This window comes from Vipera berus, assembly GCF_964194415.1.
Source record: "Vipera berus genome assembly, chromosome: 16".
Lineage (NCBI taxonomy): Eukaryota > Metazoa > Chordata > Lepidosauria > Squamata > Viperidae > Vipera > Vipera berus.
The window spans coordinates 3,217,301-3,235,035 of NC_138219.1; the positions used below are offsets into that span (position 1 = coordinate 3,217,301).

At 43.0% G+C, this 17,735-nt stretch overlaps 1 protein-coding gene across 1 annotated transcript in view; it reads left to right on the forward strand.

Annotated features, from left to right (window-relative positions):
* Positions 1-274: 274 nt before the first annotated feature.
* The window catches only part of NAALADL1 (N-acetylated alpha-linked acidic dipeptidase like 1), a gene marked incomplete at its 5' end in the record, with an annotated part of 32,380 nt that continues 14,919 nt past the window's right edge, over positions 275-17,735 (forward strand). Inside the window, 12 exons of the mRNA XM_081341041.1 lie at positions 275-474; positions 2,245-2,417; positions 4,595-4,716; positions 7,664-7,786; positions 10,936-11,125; positions 11,409-11,502; positions 12,954-13,058; positions 13,193-13,278; positions 14,580-14,699; positions 15,687-15,772; positions 16,621-16,684; positions 17,037-17,104. Of these exons, the coding sequence (XP_081197167.1) occupies positions 275-474; positions 2,245-2,417; positions 4,595-4,716; positions 7,664-7,786; positions 10,936-11,125; positions 11,409-11,502; positions 12,954-13,058; positions 13,193-13,278; positions 14,580-14,699; positions 15,687-15,772; positions 16,621-16,684; positions 17,037-17,104 (1,431 nt within the window). The remainder of the gene's footprint in view (positions 475-2,244; positions 2,418-4,594; positions 4,717-7,663; positions 7,787-10,935; positions 11,126-11,408; positions 11,503-12,953; positions 13,059-13,192; positions 13,279-14,579; positions 14,700-15,686; positions 15,773-16,620; positions 16,685-17,036; positions 17,105-17,735) is intronic.

A 17,735-nucleotide genomic window follows, 5' to 3' on the forward strand; every position in this document is an offset into this window, starting at 1 on the left:
GTTGGGAAAACTCATCTCTTTCTGCCCGATTGGTCCAAGACACATACACACACACGTGCACGCACACGCACACACACACCCTGGAAGAACCACGTAGGCCATTTCCTTGATCAGCCCATCCCAGACGATCAAAGGGCACGTCATCCTTGCAACACCGCCTGCCTTTTTATCACGCCCCAGACCCGAGAAGGTCTGCCCAGAGCCAGGAGCTAAGGAAGGGCTGACAGGGTCTCTTGAACAACCAGGCGCCTCTCCTCCTGGGTCACTGGCAACCATGGCCAGCTGGAAATACATTCTGGGCTCCGTCTTGGGTGGGGCGCTGGTGCTGACCGCGGGGATCCTGCTGGGGCACTTTGCCATCCCCAAAGAGGATTCCCCCAGCTGGGTCAGCAGCATCTCCAAGGATCTGGACCCGGCCATCCTGGAGGATTTCATGAGCCAGGTGGAAGCTGCCAACATCCGAGAGAACCTCAAGTAAGAATTGGGGTGGGGGGGCAGGACCAGCCCCGAAGTCACGGGTAGGGCCCTGTGGTCTTCGTGTTTGTCTTTGAAAGTGCTGGCCTAGAAACCAGGAGACGGCCAGTTCGAGTCCCACCTTAGGTAGGAAAGGCTGCTGGGGCCAGCCCTTCTCTCTCAGTCCGATCCACCTCACAAGGGTGTTGTGGGGAAAATGGGACGAGGAAGGAGGATTAGGTATGTTGGCCATCTTGAGGGTGGAAAGAAAGAAAGAAAGAAAGAAAGAGAGAGAGAGAGAGAGAGAGAGAGAGAGAGAGAGAGAGAGAGAGAGAGAGAGAGAGAGAGAGAAGAAAGAAAGAAAGAAAGAAAGAAAGAAAGAAAGAAAGAAAGAGAAAATGAGGGAGAGAGGGAGAAAGGAATAAAAAATAAAAGAAAGAAAGAGAAAAGAAAGAAAATGAAAAGATAAAGTAAGAAAGAAAAAAGAAAAGGAAGGAAGGAAGGAAGGAAAGAAAAAAGAAAGGAAGGAAGGAAGGAAGAAAGGAAAGAAAGAGAGAGAGAAAGAAAGAAAGAAAGAAAGAAAGAAGAAAGAAAGAAAGAAAGAAAGAAAGAAAGAAAGAAAGAAAGAAAGAAAGAAAGAAAGAAAGAAAGAAAGAAAGAAAGAGGGAGGGAGGGAGGGAGGGAAGGAGAGAAAGAAAGAAAGAGAATGAGGGAGAGAGGGAGAAAGGAATAAAAAATAAAAGAAAGAGAAAAGAAAAAATGAAAAGAGAAAGAAAGAAAGAAAGAAAACAAAGAAAAAAGAAAAGGAAGGAAGGAAAGAGAGAAAGGAAGGAAGGAAGGAAGGAAAGAAGGAAAGAAAGAAAAAGAAAGAAAGAAAGAAAGAAAAGAAAGAAAGAAAGAAAGAAAGAAAGAAAGAAAGAAAGAAAGAAAGAAAGAAAGAAAGAAAGAAAGAAAGAAAGAAAGAAAGCTTTCTTTCGTTTTCCCAGAAACATCAGGACTGGGTTACCTATTTTGTGAGTGGTCAACTGGGTTCAGGATTAACCCAACCCTTAAATCTGGCTGAGTGCTTCTTGCCTGCAGATCTTCAGTCTCAGAGGATTCAAATGAGTTGAGCTCAGAGAAGAGTGTGGGTGAAGTCAGTGGTCTTTCTAAAGAACAGAATAGAATAAAAAACTTTATTGTCACTTTAAATGTACACTAATCAGCATACATTAAAATGAAATTTCGTTGCATTATGCACATACGCCTATACACGCACATCTATGACACAGAGAAACCTCGCAGTCTGGGAACTGAAATCCATATATCTTCAAGTTGCCTAAACTGAGAAACACGATTTTGTACTATAGATACTGTGACAAGTGCAAGGTGGCGACCTCCTGGACAACTCCAAAATATTTTGTACTAATAATCCCATCATCCCCTGCCACTGGTTAGATATACTCTAAGCATGATGGGAGTGGTAGTCCAAAATATGTGGAGATGATCGGGCTGGGCAGCCCCAACTTCAGAAGAACAGAATTACAGAGTCGGAAGGGACCTTGGAGGTCTTCTAGTCCAACCCCCTGGTCAAATAGGAGACCCTATATTATTCCTGACAAGTGGCGAATCCAGTCTTTTCTTAAAAACCTCCAGTTTTGGAGCACCTACAACTTCGGAAGGCAAGCCGTTTTTTTTTTCCTTCTTCCCCTGTTGAAAGAAGCAATCATGCAAAAAAGTGATGTTGGTCTCTGAAATCTGAAACATGCAACAAACATGGTTTCCCACGTCTGGTTTCCCTTCACACGTTAGGAAGCTGTCAGCCAAGCCTCACATGGCAACCACCAAGGGGGACCAGGATCTAGTGAAACTCCTCCTTGAACGCTGGGGCAACCCGGAATCTGGTCTTGACCAGGCCACGGAGATCCAGTATGACGTATTTCTCTCCTTCCCAGATCCAAAGAAACCCAACAGAGTCCGTGTGGGTGAGTATGGGAGAAAGGGGTGTGTGCGATGGACAGAGTTTTGGAGACACACACACACACACACACACACCTTGCAGCCTCTCACCTTCCCATTAGAGAAGACCAAGGCTTTTTTTGTGTGTGTCATAGAACGCACCGGAATGGAGGTCCGGCACCTTTTTCCCGACGGATTTTCCAGAGTTGCGTTCTTTTCCTATTGTTGCCCTTCCTATCCTGGTTTGTTTTATAAAATGCCCCGCTGGCGGTATGGTGCAAGCGTGGCTTGATCGGATGGGTCGGACCATGTGGTGTGGAAGCCGATGGTGGCGGTAGGAGACACATATAAACATGGCGGCCCTCTTTCACAAGAGGGCGAGCGAGCCTTTTGACTTCCCTTAGAGAAGGCGGGAAAAAGGGACGCGGTGGCTCAGTGGGTTAGGACGCTGAGCTTGTCGATCAGATGGTCGCCAGTTTGGCGGGTCGAATCCCGAGTGCCGCGTAGCAGAGTGAGCACCTGTTACTCATCCCAGCTTCTACCAACCTAGCAGTTCGAAAGCACGTAAAAGTGCAAGTAGAAAAATAGGGACCACTCCGGTGGGAAGGTAACAGCGTTCCGTGCACCTTTGGCGTTTAGTCATGCCGGCCACGTGACCGCGGAGACGTCCTCGGACAAGCGCTGGCTCTTCGGCTTTGAAACGGAGATGAGCACCGCCCCCTAGAGTCGGAAACGACTAGCACGCGTGTGCCGGGGAACCTCAGAGAAGGCGGTGTATGAGGCGAAAAAGAGGCAAAGCCAAAGGAAAGAAAAGCTTTTTCCCAGCAGTGAAACTTTGCTGTTTTGGTTCCTTGGGTAGTTCAAAGGCTGGGATGTCTACGAAAATCTCTTTTTAGTCTTTTGTACTTTATATTCAAACTGCAGAGGGGAATAATAATAATAATAATGATAACTATTATAACGATAATGATAACAATAACAATAATAGCAATAATAAAGTTGGAGGGGACCTTGGAGGTCATCTAGTCCAACCCCCTGCTCAGGCAGGAAACCCTGTACCATTTTCAGACAAATGGCTGCCCAGTCTCTTCTTTAAAAACTTCCAGTGTTGGAGCATTCACCGCTTCTGGAGGTGAATGCTTGTGATTTGGAGGTATTATTATTAATAATAATAGATATTAATTATGCATTGGTCAGATGTAAAAGGTTGACCGACAGTATGAGGTTTAACCAGATCTATTTATTAAATTGGGCTTAACGTAAAGGTAAATTAAAAGTACCGTAATCTGTTCACCAACAAAGCTTCAACTTTAATTGGTTTCAAGTCAATATCCATGTTAAACTCCCAATGCAAATTTTTCCACCTTGTTTGACAACTTCTTAAGAATAATTCAATCCTTTACAAGCAACCAAATTTTGTTTGATTGGGCCAGTTTCATTCCACATAGAAAGCTGACTGTCATTTTCCACTCATTAAACTAAATGTCCCCAAAAGATTAATAAAATGCCTTCTTGTAATTTAAAGCCACACAGTGCATGGTAACATTAATAGTATTAACTTACCTTGAACAAAATCCTAGTCTTTTAGATACACTAAAAATTGAAGGTTTTTTTCTTTTTCCAACTACAAAGGTAAACCTTGTAGGGCAGGCAAGGCGGGTTGTGTGACGTGTGTGAATTCTGGCACTTTTTTTTTTTTTACCAAGAAAGCATTGGGGAGGAATACTCTCATAATGCTCAAACAATGGTAATGATAACAACAACAAACAACAATGGTATGCAGTTACAGGTATTCCTTGACTTATAACCTCAGTTGCTACTGGGACTCCTCTCATTAAGTGATGTGGTCCTTAAGTAAGTCGGGCCTGTGTTTGTGACCATTTTGGCCAGAGTCGCTAAGCGAATCAGATGGCCATTAAGCAGATCCAACTTTCCCCATTAGCTCGACTCGGGGAAAGCTGGCTGGGAAGATCGCAAGGAACGATCATGCGACTGTCACAAATACACGCTTGAATTTTGATTGCATGACCGTGGGGACATTGCAACGGTCGTAAATGTGAGGACGGATTGTAAGTCATTTGTTTTTAGCACTGTTGCCACTTTGAAGGGTTGTTCAAAGGCTGAGGAATTCTGGGAGATGAAGCCGACCCATGTTAAAAATTTCGGAGGGAGGAACTTTCACCAAAATTTCCTTCCTTTCCAGTGCTGGAAAACGACACGGAGGTTTTTGCATCCAGAGAAACTGAGGAAAAACTCACATCAGATCAAGAAGACCCAGATATAGTAAAGCCCTACGCAGCTTACGGACCCCCAGGGACCGCCAAGGTACAAATCCTGACAGGGTAACTCTGCCCTTTTGCTCTTCTGTCTCAACCGTTTGCCACTTGAAGATGGGTGGACTTCAACTCCCAGAATGCTTCAGCCTGCTGGCTGGAGGATTCTGGGAGTTGAAGTCCACCCCATCGTCAATTGGCTAAGGCTAAGGCGACTCCCTTTTATCTAATCTCACATCTTCGTTATCTCACCTTAGGCTGGAATTTGCTCGGTTTTATGATCCAACCCCTGATACCGTGTTTCTCTTCTACCGGCTGTTAAATCAATAAATCCTTTTTATGTGCTTTAATTGGTTGTTAAAAATGATTGCTCAGCTCAGTGGAGTTGGAGCTTCAGGAAGAGAGCCGAAGGCTGAATCTAGCTTGAATTTTTTTGCACACATCCTGCGAACATCTCTAATCTCTAATCTTTGCTTTTTTTCTAAGTGTATTTGATTGATTGGCTTTCTTCTTCTCCGCCCCCCCCCCCGCCCCCTTTTAACACAACAAACCTTGGATGTTTTCCTTAACTTTGCAGCCCAATAGTTTCGGCTTATTGGACAGATCAGAGTCCAGGAAGTCCTCGACTTACAACAATTCATTTAGTGACCATTCAAAGTTACAACGGCACTGGGGAAAAATATATGACACAAACGTTTTTCACACTGCTGAACGCTGCAGCATCCCTGTGGTCACCTGATCCAAATTCGGACACTTGGCAACTGGTTCATACTTATGACCATTGCTCTGTCCCAAGGTCATGTGATCCCCTTTTGCGACCTTCTGACAAACAAAGTCAATAGGGGGAAGCCAGATTCACTCAACAGTCGTGTTGTTAACATAACAACTGCAGTGATTCACTTAACAATGGTGTCAAACAAGGTTGTAAAATGGAGAAAAACTTATTTAACATCTATCTCGCTTAGTAACAGAAATTTTGGGTGCAATTGTGGTCTTGGGTTGAGGACTACATGTATTAGTTTGTTAATATCAGCATAATGTCAAATAATAGAAAGAATAGAATAGAATAGAATAGAATAGAATAGAATAGAATAGAATAGAATAGAATAGAATAGAATAGAATAGAATAGAATAGAATAGAATAGAATAGAATAGAATAGAATAGAATTAAGGAAGAGAAGAGAAGAGAAGAGAAGAGAAGAGAAGAGAAGAGAAGAGAAGAGAAGAGAATTTAGACTAGACTAGACTAGACTAGAGAATAGAATAGAATAGAATAGAATAGAATAGAATAGAATAGAATAGAATAGAATAGAATAGAATAGAATAGAATAGAATAGAATAGAATAGAAATTAGACTAGACTAGACTAGAGTAGAGTAGACTAGACTAGACTAGAAATAAGGAAGAGAATAGAGAATAGAGAATAGAGAATAGAGAATAGAATAGAATAGAATAGAATAGAATAGAATAGAATAGAATAGAATAGAATAGAATATAGAATAAGAAAATAGAATAGAATAGAATAGAATATAGACTAGACTAGAATAGAATGCAGAATACTGTACACTAGACTAGACTAGAATGCAGAATAGAATAGAATAGAATAGAATAATAATAATAATAATAATAATAATAATAATAATAATAATAATAATAATAATAATAATAATAATAATAATATTTATTTATATACCGCCCTTCTCCCGAAGGACTCAGGGCGGTGAACAGGGCAAGCATAAAAAATACAGAGTTACAAAAGTTAAAAAAGGATTAAATATGTGCCCACTAAAAACAGTAAATACAAATATTAAAATAACAATAAAAAACCCCACCCATCCCCCATCAGGCCAGGCCGGCTTGTTCAAACAAGAATGTCTTTAGATCGCGACGGAAGGAGCGAAGATCGGGCGCCATCTGGAGCTCGACTGGTAAACGATTCCATAAGTCCGGGGCGCCCACAGAGAAGGACCTCCCCCTGGGGGCCACCAATCGACATTCTCTGACCGGTGGCACCCTGAGGAGGCCCTCTCTGTGGGAACGCACAGGGCGAAGGGAAGTTGATGCCGGCAGCAGGTGTTCCCTAAGGTACTCCGGACCCATGCCATGTAGGGCCTTAAACACCATTACTAGTACCTTGAATCTCACCCGGAAGATAACTGGCAACCAATGCAGCTCACGGAGCAGAGGTGTAACATGGGAGTATCGGGAAACTCCCAACACAACTCTCGCGGCTGCATTCTGTACCAGTTGGAGCCTCCGGGTGGTCCTCAAGGGCAGCCCCATGTAGAGAGCGTTGCAGTAGTCTAGACGAGAGGTCACGAGTGCGTGAGTGACCGTGCATAAGTCATCCCGGCCTAGATAGGGCTGCAACTGGTGCACCAGGCGCCAGAATAGAATAGAATGACAGAGTTGGAAGGGACCTTGGAGATCTTCTAGTCCAACCTCCTGCTTATCAAACTTCCAGCCCGTGGGGTGGATGTGTCATGAGAAAACTGTGTGCCCACCTCATTGCCGGCAATGGGGAAAAAGTTCCGATACATCATGAGTTTGACATGTCTGCCCTATACCATTTCAGACAAATGGCTGTCCAGTCTCTTCTTAAAAACTTCCACCAGTATTGGAGCATTCACAACTTCTGGAGACGTTTCACTGATTAATTGTTCTAATTGTCAGGAAGTTTCTCCTTAGTTCCAGGTTGCTTCTCTCCTTGACTAGTTTCCATCCGTTGCTTCTTGTCCTGCCTTCAGGGGCTTTGGAGAATAGCTTGACTCCCTCTTCTTTGGGGGCAGCGCCTGAGATATTGGAACACTGCTATCATGTCTCCCCTCATCCTTCTCTTCATTAAACTAGACACACCCAATTCCAGCAACCGTTCCTTATATGTTTTAGTCTCCAGTCCCCCAATCATCTTTGTTGCTCTTCTCTGCACTCTTTCCAGAGTCTCGACATCAATAATAACATGGCATTCATACCACTGCATGGCATTTGATTTTCTTCCAGGGCAAACTGGTCTATGCCAACCAAGGAAAAATGAGTGATTATGAATACCTTCTCAATCAAAGCATCGACCTCAATGGCACCATTGCCATCACCCGCTACGGAGGAGCCGGCAGAGTTGACAAGGTAAACGTAGGGAAGAAATTTTCCTTTTGCAAAAGCGGATTTTCATAGGATGGCCTCGAATGCTCAGGATCAGTAGTTCAAAAACTAAGTTCATCTATTTAAAGGGTAAATCAGTATTTCCTAACCTGGACCACTGGAAGATGGGTGGACTTCAACTCCCAGAGTTGGCTGGTTAGGGAATTCTGGGAGTTGAAGTCCACCCATTTTAAAGTGCTCAAGGTTGAGAAACATCAAACTGAGGGTTCACCAAGCTGGTGGGTTGGTTTCCGGACGTTTCGTTACCAGACTAAAGAACATATTCACTTACTGACCAGCCAAAGCCCTTATAAACTGAAGAACGCCAACAACGGCATCCCCTATACTCCGCTGAAGATGTTACTTAGCCTGGTAACGAAACGTTCGAAAACCAATCCACAAGTTCAGAGGACGAACTTCCCCCCTCATCCTTCCCCCGAGCTACAGAGAGTCGCCACCATTGCAAGCCCCAAATAAGTTAAGTTAACCCACTAGGGAAGTTGTACAGTCCAACGATCAATAAACTAACCCCATAAGCCAGGTTTTCCCAAGACGTGGTGGCTACAGATACAAAAAAAAAGCCCTGGAATCATGGTTAACCTCTTTAATTGAGCCTCACGTGACATGGGTCTTGATACTGACTTTTGTGCGTGTTGTGTTAACATGGGCAACATCTTCTGGTGGTGAGTTAAGGCAGGGTTGTCTGTTTGTCACTTGGACCACTTTCTCATTGCCTCACAAAGATGCTTGCAACTCTCCGTTACTCTCAGCCAGGCTGAGAGTGATGGGAACTGTAGTCACACATGCCTGGGAGACATTGAAGTTCAGAGGGGCTGTGTGGTTGTGTTCCACAGTATTTTGTAACACACTGCTGAAGATGTCTGGACTCCCTGAATATTTTCTGTGGATATAATATAATAGGCAATAATATAATATAAGGGACGCAGTGGCTCAGTGGGTTAGGACCCTGAGCTTGTCGATCAGAAGGTCGGCAGTTTGGCGGGTCGAATCCCGAGCGCCGCGTAGCAGAGCGACCGCCTGTTACTTGTACCAGCTTCTGCCAACCTAGCAGTTCGAAAGCACGTAAAAACACAAGTAGAAAAACAGGGACCACTCCGGTGGGAAGGTAACAGCGTTACGTGCGCCTTTGGTGTCTAGTCATGCCGGCCACATGACCACGGAGACGTCCTCGGACAAGCACTGGCTCTTCGGCTTTGAAACGGAGTTGAGCACCGGCCCCTAGAGTCGGAAATGACTAGCACGCATGTGCGGGGGAACTTTTACCTTTACCTTAATATAATATAATAGGCAATAATATAATAGAACAGGATATAATAATATAATATAATATAATATAATAATATAATATAATATAATATAATATAATATAATATAATATAATATAATATAATATAATATAATATAATATAATATAATATAATATAATATAATATAATATAATATAATATAATATAATATAATATAATATAATATAATATAATATAATAAACATTATAATATAATATAATATAATATAATATAATATAATATAATATAATATAATATAATATAATATAATAATATAATATAATATAATATAATAATATAATATAATATAATATAATATAATATAATATAATATAATATAATATAATATAATATAATATAATATAATATAATATAATATAATATAATATAATATAATATAATATAATATAATATAATATAATATAATATAATATAATATAATGCGATGTAATGGGATAGAATAGTATATATTATATAATCTATGTTATATATATTATATAATCTATGTTATCTATGTTCTATATTAGATATTTTATTATTTTAACTTTATGGTATAGTAGGAATCTTAACTTAGAGTTACCTTTTGCCTCATATAAGTATTAGTAGGTTTATTGAAATTGCTGTAATTTTCCTTGGTTGTATTTTATCCTGGGCTATCATTGAAATAAAAATTGGATGGATGGATGGATGTTTTGGAATATTTTGGTTGTAATAAATGGTAATGATTGACCAAAATTGGTGATAGCTTTTCCTATAAAGTTAATGAATAAACATTTAGGAAAAAAGCCACTGGAGACTATTTTGAAATATGATCACAGCAACAAGATTATTGCATGCCCAGAGATGGAAAGATACAGCTGGTGATGTTGACAGATTTTGCTTGGATGGGTAAATTGACTTCTTTGATTGGAGAAAAGTCATCATCTACATTTATTGCTGAGCACAAGCCTCTGATGGACTTTTTTGTGTAAAAATGAAAAAAAAAGAAGTTATGGTTTCGATGAGTAGATAGAATAGATTGTAGAAAAAGAGTCTTACGATGTAACTAGAGAAAGAGGCTGCAATATATTTGTACTTATTAACTGCTGCAAAGAATATTGGAAATCACTTTTTAATATCTCTTTAATATCTTTAATATTTAATTTTTAATATCTTTTTTTCCTTCTTTTCTATTTAGCTTTTTTCCTTTTCTTGCACATTCTTTTCTGTCTGTTTTTCCCCCTTTTTTCTTCTTTACTTTATGTTAGTTTATAGTTTTTATCTTCTTATTTAAATGTTTGAATAAAAATGTTGTGGTCCACTAGGATTGGGAGGGGGGCACTGTTTCCCAACTGCCCCCCCAGCCTTTCTTCCTGTGCACAGTTCTTCCATCTATCTATCTATCTATCTATCTATCTGCCTGCCTGCCTGCCTGCCTGCCTGCCTGCCTGCCTGCCTGCCTACCTACCTACCTACCTACCTACCTACCTACCTACCTACCTACCTACCTATCTATCTATCTATCTATCTATCTATCTATCTATCCATCCATCCATCCATCCATCCATCCATCCATCCATCCATCCATCCATCCATCCATCCATCCATCCATCCATCCATCCATCCATCCATCCATCCATCCATCCATCCATCCATCTATCTATCTATCTATCTATCTATCTATCTATCTATCTATCTATCTATCTATCTATCTATCTATCTATCTATCTATCTATCTATCTATCTATCTATCTATCTATCTTTGCTTTGTCACAAATCCACCAATGATGGTAAAAACGCCCTGGAATTGAATCCTGGTTTGATGGGTTTTCCTCTTCTCCCTCCAGGCAATCAATGGGGCAAAATTTGGTGTCATTGGTGTGGTGGTGTACACAGATCCTGCAGACATCAATGACGGGAAATCTTTGCCCACGGAGACGTATCCTAATTCGTGGTACCTGCCCCGCTCCGGCGTAGAGAGAGGCTCTTTCAAAACCGGGTTCGGAGATCTCCTGACACCCTATTTTCCTGCCAAAAGTAAGGGGAGGCATAGGGTGGTCTTGTCAAGGCTGACCCCCCCCCCCTTTTCCCTACATGTTGCTTCGCTGGCAGCTTGACAGTAAGAGGGAGGCGGGTGGAATGCAATGCAATCCAAGAGTGGGTTGGGGAATTGTGATCCACTAGGATTGGGAGGGGGGGGCACTGTTTCCCAACTGCCCCCACCCCCAGCCTTTCTTCCTGCTGCTCAGTTCTTGCTGGGTTCCCAAACGCCCGCAATGTTCTTCCCTTTTCTGTTCCACTATTTCTTTTTGACATTCAGATTTCACCTACCGAATCCCAGAAGATCAGATCACTGGGATTTCCACAATCCCCATCCAACCCATCGGCTTTGAGGATGCCAAGGAACTGATCTGGTGGGTATCAAATCAAATACGTGGAAGCCCTTCATAAGGGCTGGTTGGGGAATTCTGGGAGATGAAGTCCACACGTCTTAAAGTAAGCTTTTACATCTAGGCAAGAAAAAAACAAACACACGTATAGGTACAGATTAGATGAAACCTGGCTCAAAAAACGGTAACCGTGAGAGGGACCTTGGCGTCCTAGTGGACCAGCACTTAAACAAGAGCCAGCCGTGTGCAGCAGCAGCCAAAACAGCCAATACAATCCTTGGTTGTTGTTCTGTACCAGCCTGCTACTGGCCCTGCAGAAAAGGCAGGGACAACCCCTTTACAAACGGCAAGAGGCTGGAATTACGCCTGCCAAATTTATAGCTACAAAAACAAACAAGACACGAACCAAGAAACAGGAGCTTTAAGAAACATGAACCATCCGAGCGGTTGCCTTCAGCAAACCAGCCCTCCCCACACATTCCCCTTATATACAGTTCAGGGCGTGGCTTCTCTCTGCCTCCTTCCGAGAAGCCCCATTGCCTTCCTCTGTTTACTCCTAATTGACTGCCTCCTGCGTCAGGCGTCCTTGAACAGGGCCAGCTGTGGGTCATCTTCATCCATACTGTCAGGCTCACACAGCTGGGTCTCCGTGGTGACCAAGTGGGAGGGGCCTGGCTGAGGGCTCTCATCAGCAAGATCTTCAACCCCCTCAGCAAGGTCTTCAACACCCCCCTCCTCCTCTGAGTCGTCCGACCCAACTGCCGAACCCACAGGCTGACCCTGAATCACAACAGTTGTATAAAGAGAGGCATAGAATCAAAATCACATGAAGTATTAGTACCGTTTTATAAAAAGCCTTAGTAAGGCCAGACCTGGAATCCTGCATCCAGTTTTGGTCACCACATTGCAAAAAAGATGTTGAGAGTTTGGAAAAAAAAACCCAGAGAAGAGCAACTAAGACGATCAAAGACCTGGAGACTAAAACACACAAAGAATGGCTGCAGGACTTGGGTTGGGCTAGTCTAAAGAAAAGAAGAAGGGGCCGCCACAAAGAAGAGGTGTGTCTGTGTGTGTGTGTGTGTGTGTGTGTGTGTGTGTGTGTGTGTGTGTGTGTGTGAAGTTATTCTCCAATGCACCAGAAGGCCAGACAAGAAACAACAGATGGAAACTGATCAAGGAGAGAAGCAACCTGGAATTAAGGAGAAACTTCCTAACAGTGGAATAGCTTGCCTCCAGAAGTTGTGGGTGCTTCATCACTGTAGGCTTTTAAAAAGAGACCGGACAGCCATTTGTCTGAAATGGTACAGTTTCTCTTACTTGAACAGGGGAATGGATTAGAAGATCTCCAAGGTCTCTTTCCATCTTCTTATTCTGTGTTGGATGTTCTAAGACTTGATGCAAGGAAGACATCTGGTTATTTTTCTCCTTGGGGAATTAATCCAGCTTTTGCGGTTTCTTTCTATCTCGGCTTGCAGTAACCTTGGCGGACCCAAAGCAGGTGCTGGCTGGCAAGGAGCCCTGGGCTGTGAATACCGCCTTGGGCCCGGATTCCAAGAAAATGGGAGATTTGCTAAGACCAGGTAGTCACACCTACGAGAACTGAAACGGGGGCATTTCAAGAAGCTGGAATGGGTAGGGGGAGGTGGACCTCCCCGCAAATTAGTTGCGCCCCTCCCGTGGCAATCGATCAGAGCCAGATTTCTTTGTATCCTAGCAACGTCCAAGTAGATGTCTACAACAAGAGAGAGATCAAACCTTCTTCCAATGTCCTGGGGATGATACGAGGAAGCGTGGAACCAGGTGAGCTACTCTCCCTTCCTCTTTCCTGCGCTCCCCTCCTCATTGAGAGGATCCGTATTCTGGATCCTGGAAGTGGCTTTAACCCACAGGTTTTATTTCTCTCCACCTCATTTCCTTCGGGCTGTAAATCTTTTCCTGAACCAAGTAGAGGTAGTCCTCCACTTACAGCCACAACTAAGCCCAAAATGTCTGCTGCTAAATGAGGCAGTTGTTAAGTGGGCTTTGCCCCATTTTATGACCTCTCTTGACACAGTTGTTCAGTGAATCACTGCAGTGGTTAGGCTAGTAACACGGTTGTTACGTGAGTCTGGCTTCCCTACTGATTTTGCTTGTCAGAAGGTCACAAAAACGGGATCACACTGCAACCGTCACGAATATGAACCAGTTGCCAAGCGTCTGAATTATGACCACGTGACCAGGGGGGAATGCTGTGCAACGGTCATTAAGAGTGAAAAAGAGTCATAAGTCACTTTTTTTTACAGTGCCGTTGTAGCTTTGAATGGTCACTAAGTGAACCGCTGTAAGTCAAGGACTAGCTGCACAAAGTTTGTCTTAAAGACGGGGTTTGTTCAATGACACGCTAGGGACTTCTTTGATAACAAAAACTTGCATTTTGTTTATATGCGTGTGGCTTTGAGTCAGTGTTGACTCCTGGCAATTAAATCTTGCTGACCTGGATTAAACTGTAGAAATGTTGTCCTTCTAATAGTTTTCTTAACAAAAAAAAGTGCTTTTGGACCTTTTGAAGAGAAGTTTAAGTTTAAGCACCACACAGGGCAAACAAAGAGAACAGTCACCATGTGCTTTACTGCTGAACTATTTAACTGTAACAGGAAACTCTACTCAGAACAAAAGAGCATAGAGTATATTATATACCATAGATCCAAATATGTAAATACTGCCATCTGCTGGCTGAATACTATTGGAGTTGTTGCATAGGAATACATTCCAGCAATGAATTCCAACAACCCTGGAGGAGCGGTTGATTAAATCAAGGGATGTGGATTGGGTCTCTTTGTTTGAGCTTTGAGCATTATAATTATGTTTATACCATGTTAATTGAATTTTGTTTGCCTGTGCGTCTTTAAATTTGAAATAAGTGTTTAATTAATTCTCATGCTTGCTGTAAGTTTAAAGGGTTTCGGAGGCTGTTAATCAGTAACTTTCTTGGGGTTAGTTAACATATGAGTCCCTATACAACATGCCTAACAGAGTTATATAAATTTATAAGTTCTTCCCACAATTCTCTCCTAGTTTCCTCCACAACTACTAGTTGTTTCCTCCTCCTCCTCCTCTTCTAGACCGATACGTCCTATATGGGAACCACCGGGACAGTTGGGTTCACGGAGCCATTGACCCTAGCAGCGGAACAGCTGTCATGCTTGAAATCACCCGTGTTTTGGGGAAGATGGTGAAGGAAGGTGAGTTTGCACATGAGGGAGAAGGGTGGTTTTAAAAAAAGCAGTTAATCAATAAATACATTTCCTGGAGAAATTTAGTGAAATCTCCTTCACCTCTGGCCCACATTTGGATGGAGAATTTGAGAAGGTGTAATAGTATATGTGTGAATGACCTTGGGGGACCAGGGGAAGAGATGCTGCCAGAGGAATTGAGAGATAAGAGATAGCTTAGCACGCAGCTTTATAACGGGAGAACTAAAAGGCTCAGAAGAAACCCTCCCTACTTTCAGATCTACAAGATTCGATTAATGTAGGTTTAGGAAACAGTCAGATAAGAGACAGCTTAGCCCTCAGCTGCATAACGGATGGAGATTCTCAGAAGGGACCCTCCCTAGTTCCTCAAGCTGTAAAGGGTGGGGGGGGATGATTTGTATTTTCAGAATTGCAAGCATCTGCTAATGTAGCTTGACAGTAAACCAGAATTATCTCATCTGGTTGTGACTCCTGCCTGGTCCAGCTCAAAGGGGTTGACTGAAGACGTTTCCCTTCTGAGCTTCTTCCTCCGTCCATTATGCAGCTCTGGGCCACGCTTCCTTTTCTCCGACTGTTTCCTAGCCAGCATCTTTTCTCCTGGTCTTCCGAGATCGTTACCCTGTCTGGAATGAAATGAAACCGAGATGGGCTGAAGGAATAGGACATGGCTAACCCCTGCCTCGAGCATTCCTGGCCTTCTCGGCTGAGGATGATGGGAGCTGTAGTTTCTCATCCTGAGCAAATGATAGGTCGCTGGGATGTGCCCAGATTTTTCCCCAGTCTTGCACATCTCAACCCCTGCCTCCAGCATTCCTGGCCTTCTCGGCTGAGGATGATGGGAGCTGTAGTTTCTCATCCTGAGCAGGTGACAGGTCGCTGGGATGCGTCCAATTTTTCCCCTCAGTCTTGCACATCTCATGAAGGGGTTGAGAATTCGGGCTAAGAGTTGTCTTTCCACTTCTTCTCATCGCACAGAGAAGTGGCGCCCACGAAGAACCCTTATTTTTGGCAGCTGGGGCGCTGAAGAGTTCGGCCTCATCGGCTCGACAGAGTACACGGAGGTAAAAAAGAGCCAAACCGTGTGAAGATGCCCCCTGTCGGTTCAAATTAGCTCTTATATGTGGTTTTTCCCGGGTTTTCTGCACAGCCTCAATCGATCGGCTGGGATGATTAATGTAGCTCAGCCTGGGATCCAGCCCGTGATTCAGCGAGCCGTGCAAATCGTGGAAATGGGGTTAATTTAGTACAAGCGATTCAATAAACTGCGAATTAACCATGAATCTACTTCTCCCTTCGTTCTGGGGCGCATGCAAGGAAATTGCAGAATTCTGGAGGTGCCATCAGCCAGAGAAAAAGTGAAAAAAATTCTGGATGGCGCTTCCAATTAAGAAAAGAAATTAAGACCCATTATGTTTCTTGAATGTTTTATTAGGGCCATTATGACATTTATTACGATATGCATCAGTGATAATATGTTTTGATTGTCCTGCCGTTTCGCCCTTGACTTACAACCACAATTTTGATCCAAATGTCACAAAGGGTGGGGACATGACCCCAGGAGGCTGCAAAGTTGTAAATACGTGTCTGTTTCAAACAGCCAAATTTTGATCATGTGACCGTGGGGGATGCTGCAGCGGTCATAAGTGTGAGGACCAGTCATAAGTCAATTATTTTTAACAGTGTTGTAAGTTGAAACAGTTGCTAAATGAATGGCTGTAAATTAACTATGTTTCTTATGTATTATTTCACTCTTAAACAATAGCCACCTTGATCATTTGGTATCTTCTAGATGTTTGGGGCTCTCAAGGCCATCAGCCCCTGCCAGTTTGAAATGGCAAGGGATCATGGACACTGTAGTCCAAAACATCTGGAGGGCATTGAATCCCCTCTTATTCTCTCTGACTTGTAGGAATTTTTCAGCAAATTGCAAGAGAGGAGCGTGGCCTACATCAACGTGGATATTGCCGTCTTTGGTAAGCTTCTCACATTTTGTACAATCAGGACCGTTGTTTTGGCTATTTTCAGTGGTCCCGGGGTGTCAAAAATTTCAAAATGGCTGCCCTGAAGGTCCAAGCCAAGTTCTGTCTGTCTGTTGTTGTTTTTTATGGAGACTCAATCATGGTTTTGCTTGGAAAATGGGTAGAGCTGTGTCGTCTGCCTCGAAATAGAACAAAACAGCTCACCAGCTTCATTTTTTTAGACATTAAATTACATTCATAATTGTGGGCAGGGGGGAAAGTGGACCCCACCCCACCCTTGTGCTCAGTTAGGAGAAGCGTAACCCTTCAATTATCTTCTTTTAACGCTCAGTTTCTCCTTCCCCAGCTAATGCCACCCTGAGGGTCCAAGGGACGCCCCCAGCCCAAAATGTCGTTTTCGCAGCTGCTCAGCAGGTAAGTGGAGAAGCTGAGGGAAAGGGCAGCTGCTAAAATACAGTTGTGCCACCATGGTAACAAAAACCTGGGAGTCCCTGGCTGGCTGGGGAATTCTGGGAATTGAAGTCACCCCTCTTAAAGCATTCGGCCGGGAATTCTGGGAGTTGGTCCACCCATCTTGAAGCATGCCAGCTGGGGAATTCTGGAAGTCGAAGTCCACCCCTCTTAAAGCATGCTAGCTGTCAATGCTGCAAACATTGACATGTTTTTGCACTGACAATATAAGAGACAGCCTGTTACTTTAATTGCTTCATTTGAAGGGGGAGGACATCTACCCGGATGTTGTGAGAAGATTGGAAAAGCCGGCGTACAGAATGGGAAGTGAAACCTCATATGTAAAACTAATTGGATAATGTGATTTATGATGTGTAGATAAGGGCGGGGATTCTGTGTGTGTTATGATGGGTTTGGGGGGGGAGGAGATTTCAGATTCTGGCATCCCTCCATGAGTGTCGATGTTTTGTTTCATTACTAAGACTTTTTAGATAAATAATACGCCTGCAATTTGTTTGAATTGTCTCATTTATCGGAACCGTGACACTAGCCTGGGGAATTCTGGGGCATCGAGGTCCACCCATCTTGAAACTGC